The sequence below is a fragment of the Protomyctophum bolini genome (genome assembly GCF_963924005.1).
Source record: "Protomyctophum bolini genome assembly, chromosome: 8".
Classification (NCBI taxonomy): domain Eukaryota; kingdom Metazoa; phylum Chordata; class Actinopteri; order Myctophiformes; family Myctophidae; genus Protomyctophum; species Protomyctophum bolini.
In genome coordinates, this window is record NC_137869.1 from 1,424,857 (window position 1) to 1,440,954 (window position 16,098).

Sequence of the window (16,098 nt, forward strand, 5' to 3'; positions counted from 1 at the left end):
CAGTGACCTGTCAGGACCTGTGGTCAGTAGAACAGAACAGTGACCTGTCAGGACCTGTGGTCAGTAGAACAGTGACCTGTCAGGACCTGTGCCATATTTTCAAGATTGTTCAGATTGTTTTTGCACAAAAAAAAGGTTTTTGGATTGAGAATCGAGTAGAATCTAAAAGATGGATTTTTTAATCTAATCGTGACCCCAAGAATCAGAATCGAATCCCAAAGTTTCACAGCCCTGCTATGGCTACGAGCTTGTAGATCTGCTAATTTTTCAATAGCTAAAGTATAACGTAACGCTTAACCGTTCTGACCTGAGATCAGATTCTAAAATAATGTCTTCTATACATCCTGACAGTTTTCTGAAAAAGCCGTTGTTTCTAATGTCAGTCGTTCTTCGATTCTTCCGAAAATAGCAGACCTACAAGCTCGTAGCGCGCCACTCGGTGGCGCGCTATGAGCTTGTAGATCTGCTATTTTCCAATAGCTAAAGCATAACGTGATGCTAACGTACCAAAACGGCGTTCCTTATCATTAGCGTTTTGTTCCGTCCAGCTGCTGCCCATCCACGCCATGCGTCTGGGGGTGGAGCTGGACTCGTTCGACGGACACCACTACATCTCCTCTGTGGCCCCCGGGGGCCCCGCGGACCGGCACGGGGCCCTGAGGCCCGAGGACGAGGTGCTGGAGGTATGGGCACGCACGCAGGCACGCACACAGGCACGCACGCACACACACACGCAGGCACGCACACAGGCACGCACGCACGCACGCAGGCACGCACACAGGCACGCGCGCACGCACGCACGCAGGCACGCACGCACACACGCACGCAGGCACGCACACAGGCACGCACGCAGGCACGCACGCACGCACGCAGGCACGCACGCACGCACACACGCAGGCAGGCACGCACGCACGCACGCAGGCACAGCCCTCAATGTCTGCCAAGGACTTAATTTACTTATATTTTATCAATGAGGTGTTGGGTTGGTGGTATGTGCGTGCACACACACACACGCACGGTCGGGAGCTGTCGTTGGTTTGGTCTGTGGTAGAGACAGATAGCAGCATTGACTGACCAGCTGAAGTGACTGAGCACAGACTGTGTTTCACCGCAATCAAGAGGGCCGCCATGATTACATTAATATAGCCTGTGTGTGTGTGTGTGTGTGTGTGTGTGTGTGTGTGTGTGTGTGTGTGTGTGTGTGTGTGTGTGTGTGTGTGTGTGTGTGTGTGTGTGTGTGTGTGTGTGCGTGTAGGTGAATGGGGTCCAGCTCTACGGGAAGTCTCGCAGGGAGGCGGTGGGCTTTCTGAGAGAGGTCCCGCCCCCTTTCACCCTGGTCTGTTGTAGACACCCAGAAACCAGCGAAGACCTCCCAGACCCCAGCGAAGACCTCCCAGACCCCAGTGAGGACCTCCCAGACCCCAGTGAGGACCTCCCAGAACCCAGTGAGGACCTCCCAGACCCCAGCGAGGACCTCCCAGACCCCAGCGAGGACCTCCCAGACCCCAGCGAGGACCTCCCAGACCCCAGCGAGGACCTCCCAGACCCCAGCGAGGACCTCCCAGCAACCAGTGGTGGGTGTCTTGCAATATGTACGTGTCACGACACAGAGAGCCCGATATGATTTATGGGACCGTATTTGACTGAGGGGCTGAACCACCGCCGCCCCCTAGTGGCCACTCTACCCCTCTGCGGCGGTGCATAAACATAACTGCCTTCCTTCGATGCGTCAACGAGCATCAGCTGCTCACAGTCACAGAGACTCTGCAGCGCTGAAAGTGAAAGTGAAACTGAAAGTATGACCGCATGGAGTCTCGTTTAATTTCTACACAGAGGCCCTTGAATGATGGAACGTGATTAAGGTTTACTCACAGCAGGGTTCCCCGATAAAATGTTCCTCAAGGGCCATATTTTGACTATAGCGTTCCACCAGGCTGGGGCCCGAGTCGGCAACGCGCGAGGTCGAGGTCTGTCTTGCCCTGAAAGTTAATATTCAGGGCAAGACCCCGTTTGAGAAGGACCCCCCCCCCAGTTTGACATGCAGAGGCTACTGACCCCAATTTAATGCCATTTATATCTGGGACCCAAAAAAAAATAATAAAAAATCTTCCGCGGGCCACAAGGGGCCGCTAATTGGGGAACCCTGGTTTACTGTGATTATGGTAAACTCTCAGATCACACGTACCATAATTCACTTGGACATAAATATATATTTTTTTTTGATTCTTGCCGTGTGCATTAATTAAACGCTCCGCTACCAGGAACCACTGACGACCACCCGGAAACCAGCCACGACCTCCTAGTGCCTAGCGACTACCAGCCAGACCTTGACCTCCACGCTGACCTTGACCTCCACAGTGACCTTGACCCCCAGCCAGAGTTGGAGTCCTGGACTGCCCCCACTGTGGATGAGGTGAACGCACGCACACACGCACGCACGCACGCTTACACACACACACATGCATGCGCACGCACACGCACGCACACACGCACGCTTACACACACGCACACACGTGGCATCTTCATTTGCGTTCACATTCAACAAGAATATATGGTCGACTGACAATTATCACAGACAGTATGTAGCCAATGTCTGATCAGCTCTCTGCCTATTGGACAGAATGTAGCCAATGTCTGATCATCTCTCTGCTTATTGGACAGTATGTAGCCAATGTCTGATCATCTCTCTGCCAATTGGACAGCATGTAGCCAATGTCTGATCATCTCTCTGCCTATTGGACGTTCCAGCATAGAGGATATAATTAATCCTCTATGCTGTAACTCCTTACACTTCACGGCTTTCCTTGACAGATAGAAGTCTTCTCTGATTGGTCTAACACTCCTTGACAGATAGACAGGTCTTCTCTGATTGGTCTAACACTCCTTGACGGATAGACAGGTCTTCTCTGATAGGTCTAACACTCCTTGACAGATAGACGGGTCTTCTCTGATTGGTCTAACACTCCTTGACAGATAGACGGGTCTTCTCTGATTGGTCTAACACTCCTTGACAGATAGACAGGTCTTCTTGCAGACATTCGTGCTGTATTTTTTAGCTAGTTTTATTTTTCTATTGTTTTTAATTTGTCCCAGGTCATTGTTATTTATTTATTTATTATGTATCGTTTTATTCTGTTATGTGACGGTTTTCTCAGCTGCTGTTGGTAGTCAATTAGTCATGGCTGCCAGTTCCCACCTGACGTTGTGTGGGAGTCCAGACTGCTCCAGACCGTACTGAATAACTGATAGCTTACATAATGTCTTGAGGCTCGGACTGAAGTCTAAGACATACAGGTCACTAGGTGTGTGTCCTCCAAAGAGGATGATACGATCTCCCAGCATGCAACAGCACATCCTATTCAACATATGTGGACGTTTCCCCTTGGGCTCAACCATCTTCCAGGAGAACGTCTCTGGACTGAATTTCCACACATCATTAAAGTACTTGTTAACGTAGTGACCACCACATATGTACAACTCTCCATTGTAGGTAAAGGCTGAATGATCCTCACGTTCTTCTGGTAGAAGCTGTGTAGAAGGTGTGTCCAGCCAGAGGTTGGTCTCTGTGTCAAACACTCTGATGGTGTTGTAGTACTGACCCCTCCCACTCCAGCCCCCAAACACAAACATCTTTGTCCCGATGATGGTAGCAGAGTGACCGTATGAAACAGGAGGTGGAGTTCCTCTGGCGTTAATTAAAGTCCAGACCATTGTGGTGGTGTCCAACTTGTAGATGTCATTAGTGTGTCCATTCAGCTGGGTGAATCCTCCATCAATAAACATGACCTTCCCCAAAACACAGGCTGAGTGGTTCCTCCTCCCCTTTGGAACGGTTCCAGAAACCTGTGGTTTGAACCATCTGTGGACGTCGACATCAAATGCATAAAGCACATTGCAGTGAGGATATCCTCCCCAGAGGTAGACAGTATATTCTATCAACACAGCTGTGTGGCCGCAGCGCCTGGAGGGAACCTCAAGGTGAGGATCTTCTGTTCCAGGGGTCACTGGGGTCAACCTCCTCCAGATCAAAGACACTGTGTTGAAGACGAACACTTCAATCTGAGGATCCATCTGACCGTCCTTGTCCTTCCTGTTGCCGTCCCGTCCAAAGGAGTACAGCTCGGTTCCCACGGCAACAGCAGCACGACGACATCCTCTGATTGGTACGTGGTTGAGACGAACGGTCCACTGGAGCATTTCACAACACCAGCAGCTCCTGTGGCTTAGAGAGGATTCACAACACCAGCAGCTCCTGTGTCTTAGAGAGGATTCACAACACCAGCAGCTCCTGTGTCTTGGAGAGGATTCACAACACCAGCAGCTCCTGTGTCTTAGAGAGGATTCACAACACCAGCAGCTCCTGTGTCTTAGAGAGGATTCACAACACCAGCAGCTCCTGTGTCTTAGAGAGGATTCACAACACCAGCAGCTCCTGTGTCTTCGAGAGGATTCACAACACCAGCAGCTCCTGTGTCTTAGAGAGGATTCACAACACCAGCAGCTCCTGTGTCTTAGAGAGGATTCACAACACCAGCAGCTCCTGTGTCTTAGAGAGGATTCACAACACCAGCAGCTCCTGTGTCTTAGAGAGGATTCACAACACCAGCAGCTCCTGTGTCTTAGAGAGGATTCACAACACCAGCAGCTCCTGTGGATTAGAGAGGATTCACAACACCAGCAGCTCCTGTGTCTTAGAGAGGATTCACAACACCAGCAGGACTAGAGAAGGCTCTTCCAACGTCTCTCTGAAGCAGAATGCACGTCTATGAGTGTGTGCGGTCACTTATATGGCTTAGGTGACATCATGGCCCATCATTGACCAATCCGTGAAGCCGATGCATGTATCGGTGACCCTCCCGCGATCGGGACGTGACGGAAGATTGTCGCTCCACCGTGGCGTTTAGCGCTGCTCCAGCTGCCTCTGCTTCTACGATCTCCCACGGACATTGTTTTGGCCTCAATCTGCAAAGTATTAACTAATTGAAATGAACACCCCAGAATGTAAGAGTAGGCTATATGAAAGCCTTTTATTTTCATACTATTGGTAGTTCAACACAGGGTGCTGCCAAATGACAAAGGATCTCGCCAGTCATTGGCACATCTAGGTCACATCAATGTAAGCAGCAGAGCAGTGCTGCTTCTCACTCTGCACAGTGCATGCCTCCTTTAGACTGCGTCTCACTCTGCACAGTGTATGCCTCCTTTAGACTGCTTCTCACTCTGCACAGTGTATGCCTCCTTTAGACTGCTTCTCACTCTGCACAGTGTATGCCTCCTTTAGACTGCTTCTCACTCTGCACAGTGTATGCCTCCTTTAGACTGCTTCTCACTCTGCACAGTGTATGCCTCCTTTAGACTGCTTCTCACTCTGCACAGTGCATGCCTCCTTTAGACTGCTTCTCACTCTGCACAGTGTATGCCTCCTTTAGACTGCGTCTCACTCTGCACAGTGTATGCCTCCTTTAGACTGCTTCTCACTCTGCACAGTGTATGCCTCCTTTAGACTGCTTCTCACTCTGCACAGTGTATGCCTCCTTTAGACTGCTTCTCACTCTGCACAGTGTATGCCTCCTTTAGACTGCTTCTCACTCTGCACAGTGTATGCCTCCTTTAGACTGCTTCTCACTCTGCACAGTGTATGCCTCCTTTAGACTGCTTCTCACTCTGCACAGTGTATGCCTCCTTTAGACTGCTTCTCACTCTGCACAGTGTATGCCTCCTTTAGACTGCTTCTCACTCTGCACAGTGTATGCCTCCTTTAGACTGCTTCTCACTCTGCACAGTGTATGCCTCCTTTAGACTGCTTCTCACTCTGCACAGTGTCTGCCTCCTTTAAACCATAATATAATGACAAGCTTTGGATTCATTCCTCAACACGAGCAGAAGCAAGGTTCAGGTTCAGGTTCAGGTTTATTTGTCATTTGTATAGATACAGAGTATACATACAATGAAAATTATTTTGCTCAGAGCACTCTCAGTCTTACATACACAGGACATAAAACAACATCTATAGTGCAAGAAAAAGACAAAAAAACAGGAAAAGAAAAGTGCAAGTGAAGTGAAGTGCAATACAGTTCGAGGTCAGCTGTTCAGCAGCCTGACTGCCCCCTGGGGGTAGAAACTGTTACTGAGACGGGTGGTGGTACGAGATCTGATGCTCTGGTAGCGTTTTCTGGAAGGGAGTAGTTTGAACAGGGTATTTGCGGGGTCCGAGGTAAGTGATTCACACAGTCAGGCAGGCGGGCAAGTGTGTTCTGATGCACTACGAAGGACAGCAGTGGAGAGAGAGAGAGAGAGAGAGAGAGAGACAGAAGCCGTTCCCCACTTCAGATAATTGACAATTAAGAACTCAGATGTTACTCACAAGCTGCATAGAATTACTGTACGTGAGGATTATTTGTGCCATGAAAAGACATGCAATCATCATTTGTCAGTGCAACGTTAATCGTGTGTGTGTGTGTGTGTGTGTGTGTGTGTGTGTGTGTGTGTGTGTGTGTGTGTGTGTGTGTGTGTGTGTGTGTGTGTGTGTGTGTGTGTGTGTGTGTGTGTGTGTGTGTGTGTGTGTGTGTGTGTGTGTGTGTGTGTGTGTGTGTGTGTGTGTGTGTGTGTGTGTGTGTGTGTGTGTGTGTGTGTGTGTGTGTGTGTGTCAGATTGAGCTGAAGCTGTCCTCCCTGCTCTCCAGTCAGACGCGTCAGACAGACACCCGTCTCCCTGACCATCAGCAGACAGACAGTCGTCTGTCTGAACGCCTGCAGGTAACCCCCCCCCCCCCTCGTACAGTCTACTAGGGTCAGCCCCCAACTGTATATGTCAGACATGGCGTGGTAGGGGCGCGGGGCTTCCCACACTTTGAGTGTCACCAGAACAGGGTGTCTTTCTGACAGAATTTCCAGTGTGATAACTGTCTGTCTGTCTGTCTGTCTGTCTGTCAGGAGGAGGAGGAGCCTCCAGGCCTCAGCCAGCAGGAGGAAGACGAGGAGGAAGAGGAGGATGGGGATGAAGATGAGTGTTCTGACGGAGGGGAGCTGGCGTTGTGGAGTCCAGACGTCCAGACTGTTGGGCTGCAGAAAGACAGAGACCGAGGGATGGGTTTCAGCATCCTGGACTACCAGGTCACTAACCTCGCCTCGCCAGGCTAAACACCTGCTCTCTGTTTCATTTCGGGGTATATGATTCGCTCGGGAGCGGACCGTATCGTTACGTCATGTTGTAGTCATTGTTTTGTAGTCATCAGGACGATATCGTTACGTCATGTTGTAGTCATTGTTTTGTAGTCATCAGGACGATATCGTTACGTCATGTTGTAGTATTGTTTTGTAGTCATCAGGATGGTATCGTTACGTCATGTTGTAGTATTGTTTTGTAGTCATCAGGATGGTATCGTTACGTCATGTTGTAGTATTGTTTTGTAGTCATCAGGATGGTATCGTTACGTCATGTTGTAGTATTGTTTTGTAGTCATCAGGATGATATCGTTACGTCATGTTGTAGTCATTGTTTTGTAGTCATCAGGATGATATCGTTACGTCATGTTGTAGTCATTGTTTTGTAGTCATCAGGATGATATCGTTACGTCATGTTGTAGTCATTGTTTTGTAGTCATCAGGATGATATCGTTACGTCATGTTGTAGTCATTGTTTTGTAGTCATCAGGATGATATCGTTACGTCATGTTGTAGTCATTGTTTTGTAGTCATCAGGATGGTATCGCTACGTCATGTCTGTCTGTGTCTCTCTCTCTCTCTCTCTCTATAGGATCCACTAGATCCCTCGCGGTGTGTGATGGTGATTCGCTCCCTGGTTGGGGGCGGGGCCGCGGAGCGCCACGGCGGCCTGTTGCCGGGCGACCAGCTGACGAGCATCAACGAGGTTCAGCTGGACCGGCTGACCCTGGACCAGGCTGTGGAGGTCCTGAAGGCTGCCCCGCCCGGGAGCGTCAGCCTGGGCGTCCGCAGGCCTCTGGTGGTCAGTATGGGGGTCCCTGAGGGGCTGCATTGGCTTATTAAAGCCGACCGGATTAAGGTTGGTAAGGGGTGTGTTAAAACGACCGGGTTAAGGTTGGTGAGGGGTGCGTTAAAACGACCGGATTAAGGTTGGTGAGGGGTGCGTTAAAACGACCGGATTAAGGTTGGTGAGGGGTGCGCTAAAACGACCGGGTTAAGGTTGGTGAGGGGTGCGTTAAGACGACCGGGTTAAGGTTGGTGAGGGGTGCGTTAAGACGACCGGATTAAGGTTGGTGAGGGGTGCGTTAAAACGACCGGATTAAGGTTGGTGAGGGGTGGGTTAAAACGACCGGATTAAGGTTGGTGAGGGGTGCGTTAAAACGACCGGGTTAAGGTTGGTGAGGGGTGCGTTAAGACGACCGGGTTAAGGTTGGTGAGGGGTGCGTTAAGACGACCGGATTAAGGTTGGTGAGGGGTGCGTTAAAACGACCGGATTAAGGTTGGTGAGGGGTGCGTTAAAACGACCGGGTTAAGGTTGGTGAGGGGTGCGTTAAAACGACCGGATTAAGGTTGGTGAGGGGTGCGTTAAAACGACCGGGTTAAGATTGGTGAGGGGTGCGTTAAAACGACCGGATTAAGGTTGGTGAGGGGTGCGTTAAAACGACCGGATTAAGTTTGGTGAGGGGTGCGTTAAAACGACCGGATTAACGTTGGTGAGGGGTGCGTTAAAACGACCGGATTAAGGTTGGTGAGGGTTGCGTTGAGGTTTGGGAGAGGGTTAAGGTTAGCTTTAGGTGTGCTGCCCCGTGGGAGGTGAGGGTTTGAGGTAGGTTGTAGGACTGATGACTGGTCTAACCAATGACTAGGAGTGCCAAGCAGGGAGGCATTCGGTCCCATCTGGGGATCGAACCCCCGTCCTCCCAGTTTCAGGGCGGACACTCTAACCACAAGGTCACGGTCAATCAGAAACGATCTGTTGTGTAATGCTGAATCAATTCACAATGGTCATGTATGCAAACATGTGTGCAAACTAACTGTGTGTCTTTGTGTGTGTGTGTGTGTCTGTGTGTCTGTGACTAGGTGGAAGGGACCGAGGTACACATACAGGCTCTGTCAGACAGACAGGCTCTGGGTCAGAAAGACAGCCTGTCTGTCTCTCTTAACAACACACCTCTGCCTGTACCCAAGGTAACGTACTGTACACACGCACGCCACACACACACACACACACACACACACACACACTGGACAATCACACTAAACACTCACAACTCACAACGCGTCGCAGCTTGTAGATCTGCTATTTTCAGCATGCAACCAAGTGTAAAATGACTTATACTGGATCTCTTGTCCACTATAGTCCCTTCCTAACATTTTAGTCTAGTTTTTATTTGTCGACGAAATTGTCAGTATATTTAGTCTTAGTTTTAGTCACCATATAGCTTAGTTTTCATTTAGTTTCCATTTAGTTTTCGTCAGTGGAAAAAGGTAGTCGACGAACATTTTTCGTCTTAGTTTTAGTCGACAAAATCAACACTGGTACTCCACAGATACAGTGTTCTATTAGCGTGTTCGTGCGTCATGATTCGTCAGCATCCGAGTTAGCTTTGTCCGAGGCTTATAAAGGTAAATGGTGCATTTATAATATAGCGCCTTTATCCAAGGCGCTTTACATAGATTATATATATATTAGATTATATGCATTATATTCACCGATTCTCACACACATTCACACACCGATGGCGACAGAAGCCATGCAAGGCACCAACCAGCACATCGGGAGCAATGTGGGGTTCAGTGTCTTATTGCCCAAGGACACTTCCACATGTAGACAGGAGGAGGAGGAGGAGGAGCCGGGATTCGAACCGCCGACCCACGGATCATTGGACGACCTGCTCTACCTCCTGAGCCACAGTCGCCCGAGGCTTAAGCGTCTTTAAATAAATGCTTTCTGAAACGTCTGTGGAAAAATGGAGATTGGAGATTCTCTTTGCCTTCGTCTTTGCCTTAGTCCCGCCCCCTTTAATGACGACGCCAGGCCCAGTCCCGCCCCCTTTCATGACGACGCCAGGCCCAGTCCCGCCCCCTTTCATGACGACGCCAGGCCCAGTCCCGCCCCCTTTCATGACGACGCCAGGCCCAGTCCCGCCCCCTTTCATGACGACGCCAGGCCCAGTCCCGCCCCCTTTCATGACCACGCCAGGCCCAGTCCCGCCCCCTTTCATGATGACGCCAGGCCCAGTCCCGCCCCCTTTCATGACGACGCCAGGCCCAGTCCCGCCCCCTTTAATGACGACGCCAGGCCCAGTCCCGCCCCCTTTCATGACCACGCCAGGCCCAGTCCCGCCCCCTTTCATGACGACACCAGGCCCAGTCCCGCCCCCTTTAATGACGACGCCAGGCCCAGTCCCGCCCCCTTTCATGACGACGCCAGGCCCAGTCCCGCCCCCTTTCATGACGACGCCCAGGCCCAGTCCCGCCCCCTTTAATGACGACGCCAGGCCCAGTCCCGCCCCCTTTAATGACGACGCCAGGCCCAGTCCCGCCCCCTTTCATGACGACGCCAGGCCCAGTCCCGCCCCCTTTAATGACGACGCCAGGCCCAGTCCCGCCCCCTTTCATGACCACGCCAGGCCCAGTCCCGCCCCCTTTCATGACGACGCCCAGGCCCAGTCCCGCCCCCTTTCATGACGACGCCAGGCCCAGTCCCGCCCCCTTTCATGATGACGCCAGGCCCAGTCCCGCCCCCTTTCATGACCACGCCAGGCCCAGTCCCGCCCCCTTTCATGATGACGCCAGGCCCAGTCCCGCCCCCTTTCATGACCACGCCAGGCCCAGTCCCGCCCCCTTTCATGACCACGCCAGGCCCAGTCCCGCCCCCTTTCATGACGACGCCAGGCCCAGTCCCGCCCCCTTTCATGAATAAATACTTGTTGCTGCCTATGAGGCTTCAAGCCCCCCCCCGTAAAGGCTGGCCAATGGTGACGCCACGGGGGGTTAAGTGGTCAGAGCTTGAACTGCAGGCAACGCACGCCCCTGCATTTAGCACAAGGAGACCCTGTAGCAGGAAAGCCCTAGTGGTAAGAGGAGGGACTGCAGGCAGCATGGGGTTTAACATTGAGCACTTCCGCATCCGTCCACAATCTGAGGCCCAGTGAGGAGCTCTCCAACGTCGAGGCGCTCGGCCCTAGTGGTGAGAGGAGGGACTGCAGGCGGACCCGTGGAGTTGGCCCATAGCACCTACCCTATACCCCCTTAGATAGCATTTCTGTAGAACTTAGATAGCATTTGATACAGACTTATAGCATGTTATGTAGACGGCACTATAATTGCATTGTATGTAGTCATAGCACGTCATAGTACATAATGTATAGCATAGTATAGTATATATGTATATTTTATATGTATAGTTTCATTATATAGATATTCCACTGTTACTTTCTTAGCTTACTCATGTTTCATGATAAATGCTTTTATGTGATGTATTCCCATGCTTTTGTTCTTGCTTAATGTAAGTCGCTCTGGATTAAGAGCGTCTGATAAATGCCTAAATTGTAAATTGATGAGGAGGAAACCCCCCCTAGTGGTAAGAGGAGGAACACCCCCCCCCCCCCCCCCCCCCCGCGCAGCATCTGGGCGTTAACGTTGAGCGCACTTTGGACGCCAAATGTCGCTTTCCAAAATTCGGAAAGACGCAGAAGTAGACGGTTCTTCCGGGTGCTTCAAAACGCCACTGAGCAACGTGGCCAATAGCAAGGGGGCGGGGCTGTCCGCTCCATGGACTTTCTGCTTGGTCCTGCTTATCGTAAGCAGCGACGATACCTAATATTTATGATGTACACATTATGGATATAAGGGGTCAGGACAGCTAGGCCTTTGTTGGGCAGTGGTCAGAATACATCTTGGACTCAGACTGTTATTCGTCTCGACTGCTCAGTTGGTCTTCCAGTAAATGGCTGATGAGTCACAGCCATGTCCACATTTGGACTCCCAGCAGGTCAGCCATGCCCAAATACGGGGTCCCTGATGTCATGATGTCGTTGTGAAATCATCAATCCAGCCAGTATGATAAAAAGCACTGCCGCCTCAGAGAGAGGTCAGTTTGAATCAACTTCTCCAAGACTCCATCCTTCACCACAGATCTCTACAGGACTCTTCTCTTCAAGACTGTTATCTTCAAGGCAGTTATCTTCAAGGCTGTTCTCTTCAAGGCAGTTATCTTCAAGGCTGTTCTCTTCAAGGCTGTTATCTTCAACACAGATCTCTACAAGACTGTTATCTTCAAGGCTGTTGTCTTCAAGGCAGTTATCTTCAAGGCTGTTCTCTTCAAGGCTGTTATCTTCAAGGCTGTTATCTTCAAGGCAGTTATCTTCAAGGCTGTTCTCTTCAAGGCTGTTATCTTCAACACAGATCTCTACAAGACTGTTATCTTCAAGGCTGTTCTCTTCAAGGCAGTTATCTTCAAGGCTGTTCTCTTCAAGACTCTTTCGACCAAGACTCAAAGAGCTCTAGAATCTAGAAGCGTACTACTTTGGCTCTCCTTTTCTTTGGCTCTTCATTCTTCTACAGAGCAGGAAACCAACAGGTTTACTTCCATCCACCATTAACTGTGGTGTTAAATATGTTTTCCTGGACGTTTCTTCAGAAAGGATCACCAAAGGAAGATGGTGCTGCTGTAGCAGTGAGACACCAGCTGTACTACTTTGGAAGGAACTCTGAGGAGAACAACGAGGATCAGATTGATGTGCAGGTCTTCAACACACTGACTTTACTCTGGAGGAAGTCGACCCCTGCAGTGACCCCTGGAACAGGAGAACCTCACCTTGAGGTTCCCTCCAGGCACTGGGGCCACACAGCTGTGTTGATTGAAGATATTGTCTACCTCTGGGGAGGATATACTCACTGCAATGTGCTTTATGCCTTTGATGTCGACGTCCACAGATGGTTCAAACCACAGGTTTCTGGAACCGTTCCAGAGGTGAGGAGATACCACTCAGCCTGTGTTTTGGGGAAGGTCATGTTTATTCATGGAGGATACAACCAGAGTGGATGGATTAATGACATCTACAAGTTGGACACCACCACAATGGTCTGGACTTTAATTAACGCCAGAGGAACGCCACCTCCTGCTACATGGTGTCACTCTGCTTCCATCATCGGTACAAAGATGTTTGTATTTGGAGGCTGGGGGAGGGGTCAGTACTACAACACCATCAGAGTGTTTGACACAGAGACCAACCTCTGGCTGGACACACCTTCTACACAGCTTCTACCAGAAGAACGCAGGTATAATTCAGCCGTTACCTACAATGGAGAGCTGTACATATGTGGTGGTCGCTACGGTATCAAGGACTTTGATGATGTGTGGAAATTCAGTCCAGAGACCTTCTCCTGGAAGAAGGTTAAGCCCAAGGGGAAAGGACCGCCTCCGACACAAAGCATGTGCTGTTGCATGATGGGAGATCGTGTCATCCTCTTTGGAGGAACCAACACTTCTGGTGACCTGTATGTCTTAGACTTCAGTCCGAGCTTCAAGACATTATGTAAGCTAGCAGTTATTCAGTACGGTCTGGAGCAGTCTGGACTCCCACACAACATCAGGTGGGAACTGGCAGCCGTGACTCTAGCAAACAGCAAATGAAAGAATAATGACGAAAAAAAAATAAGCCAGAAAGCAAAAACATCTTGCTGCTGCTTTTTGCACATTGTTGGAGTTTTTTTGTTTTTGTTTAGAGTTTCTTTTTAGTTCAGTCCCGTTTTCCAACTCTCCTTGTGTTATTGTAATCAGTGGGAAGGAAGTGTGTCTCTGATGCGTCTGTACGGTGGACAGTATCGAGCCCATAGACATTTCAAAAAGGTATTTATTTAACCCATTCTGACCTGAGATCAGATTCATACGAGGTTTCCACTGGGACAACACACTGGTTCTGATTAACCCATTCTGACCTGAGATCCGATTCTAAAAAATGTCAGTCGTTCCTTCGATTTGTCAAAAATAGCAGACCGAGTGGCGCGCTACGAGCTTGTAGGTCTGCTATTTTTTCAATAGCTAAAGCATAACATGACGCTAACACCAAAATATGGGTTCCCGTTCAGAATGGGTTAAACATCTGTAAGCCTCGAACAAAAGCCGACTCAAGATGGTGACAAAATAATCATGACAAATAATTACAATGAAGAAAAAAACGACACAAAAAGTGTTGTAACCCGCCTTGCGGCACTGTGTGTGTGCGTGTGTGTGTGTGTGTGTGCGTGTGCGTGTGTGCGTGCACATATCAGGGTTTCGGTGATGGCTCCATCCTACCAGAGGACCTTCGTCATCACGATGATGACGACGACGACGACGATGATGAACCCGAGCTGATCCTAGACTCCGCCCCTCGTTACTCCTCCCCCCTGGTGCTCCCCCCGCCCCCCTCCCCTCTCATTGGCTGCAGGGAGATGGCCGTGGACGAATCGGAGGAGGAGGACGAGGAGGAGGCTCTGCCGCCTCCCCCCTACCCCTCCTCCAACACACTGCCGCCCCCTGGTGGGCTGGAGGTGAGTCGACGTCCCTGGAACTGCATATTTTAGTAGTTAGTTTAACCCTCTAAGACCCGCATTAATTTCTACTTGCAAAATAATAGATTTCAACCTTACTACTACTTTGTACTACTAGAACTAAGACTAAAAAATATGTTAAACATTTAAAAAAAAAAAAAGGTTTGATGAAAAATGTATAATAATTTTATAATAATATAATCAATAATTTACATTTGGGGGATATCTTTCACAATAATGAATAAAACATGTTCTAGACATTCTAATGATCACAAAAAAGCATATATTACAATTATTTTACTTACTTTTATTAGGGTTAAAGGTCAAAAGTCATAGGTTAAAAAAAAAAAAGAGTCCAGACATTTTTAATGTGTGTGAATGTCAGCCTCTGTGGGGGGTGTTTATCCCATTCTGACCTGAGATCAGATTCATACCAGGTTTCCACTGGACACACACTGGTCTGATGAACCCATTCTGACCTGAGATCAGATTCTAAAAATGTCAGTCGTTCTTCGAATTTTTCAAAAATAGCAGACCTACAAGCTCGTATCGCGCCACTCGGTGGCGCGATATGAGCTTGTAGATCTGCTATTTTTCAATAGCTAAAGCATAACATGATGCCAACACCAAAATGGGTGCCCGGTCAGAATGGGTTATATGCAAATATCATGACCAATGGCATCATTGCAATGAACACCACTGATGACGTTTAGGTGAAAAAATAACAGAAAAAAAAAAAAAATAATTTAGTAATTAATTAAAATATAACTTGTTGCTATAAAGCAACGCTGGGTCTTAGAGGGTTAAAGGTCACAGGTTTGAGTTCCCACAGTGACCATGTGCCCTTGAGCAACACACTGAACCCCTCCCCCTCCCTTCCCCTCCCCCCTCTCTCTCTGCTTTATTCTCCCACAGGGTGAGAGAGTTGAACCCACACACACACCTCTGATGACGGCAGGTGAGACACACGCATGCACGCGGGAGTGCACACACACGTACACACACGCACACATGCACACACACACACACACACACACACACACACACACACACACACACACACTGACTAGGTCAGTAGTTTTGCAACTTTCATTCGTGTGTGTGTGTGTGTGTGTGTGTGTGTGTGTGTGTGTGCATGTGTGCGTGTGTGTGTGCATGTGCGTGTGACAGCACATTCCAGAGACAGTGAAGCAGATTCAGAACTCACCCTGACTGATACAGACTCTGAGTGAGTATCTCCTCTCCTACCTCCTCACCTCCTACCTCCTCATCTCCTACCTCCTCATCTCCTACCTCCTCACCTCCTACCTCCTCATCTCCTCTCCTACCTCCTCATCTCCTACCTCCTCATCTCCTCTCCTACCTCCTCATCTCCTCTCCTACCTCCTCATCTCAGAGAGAGAGAGAGAGAGGTTGGGCTGACTGCAGCGGACCGGTCCTCTCTCTCTTGCATCTGTTTTTCTCACACACTGTTCATACTGTACTGTGGTCCATATAAATATCACTGTTCATACTGTACTGTGGTCCATATAAATATCAAACCTGTTTGAACATGATGAAAGGGGTCAGATTGAATATTTGACCACGCACAGATCAGGGAGACAAAGCATGCAGT

At 49.5% G+C, this 16,098-nt stretch overlaps 1 protein-coding gene across 1 annotated transcript in view; it reads left to right on the forward strand.

The window, feature by feature from the left end:
- patj (PATJ crumbs cell polarity complex component) overlaps positions 1–16,098 on the forward strand; it is a gene marked incomplete at its 3' end in the record, with an annotated part of 91,282 nt that overhangs the window by 18,845 nt on the left and 56,339 nt on the right. Inside the window, exons 16-25 of the mRNA XM_080769633.1 lie at positions 549–683; positions 1,256–1,574; positions 2,262–2,413; positions 6,651–6,755; positions 6,933–7,112; positions 7,756–7,965; positions 9,024–9,131; positions 14,223–14,483; positions 15,399–15,441; positions 15,654–15,711. Of these exons, the coding sequence (XP_080625759.1) occupies positions 549–683; positions 1,256–1,574; positions 2,262–2,413; positions 6,651–6,755; positions 6,933–7,112; positions 7,756–7,965; positions 9,024–9,131; positions 14,223–14,483; positions 15,399–15,441; positions 15,654–15,711 (1,571 nt within the window). The remainder of the gene's footprint in view (positions 1–548; positions 684–1,255; positions 1,575–2,261; positions 2,414–6,650; positions 6,756–6,932; positions 7,113–7,755; positions 7,966–9,023; positions 9,132–14,222; positions 14,484–15,398; positions 15,442–15,653; positions 15,712–16,098) is intronic.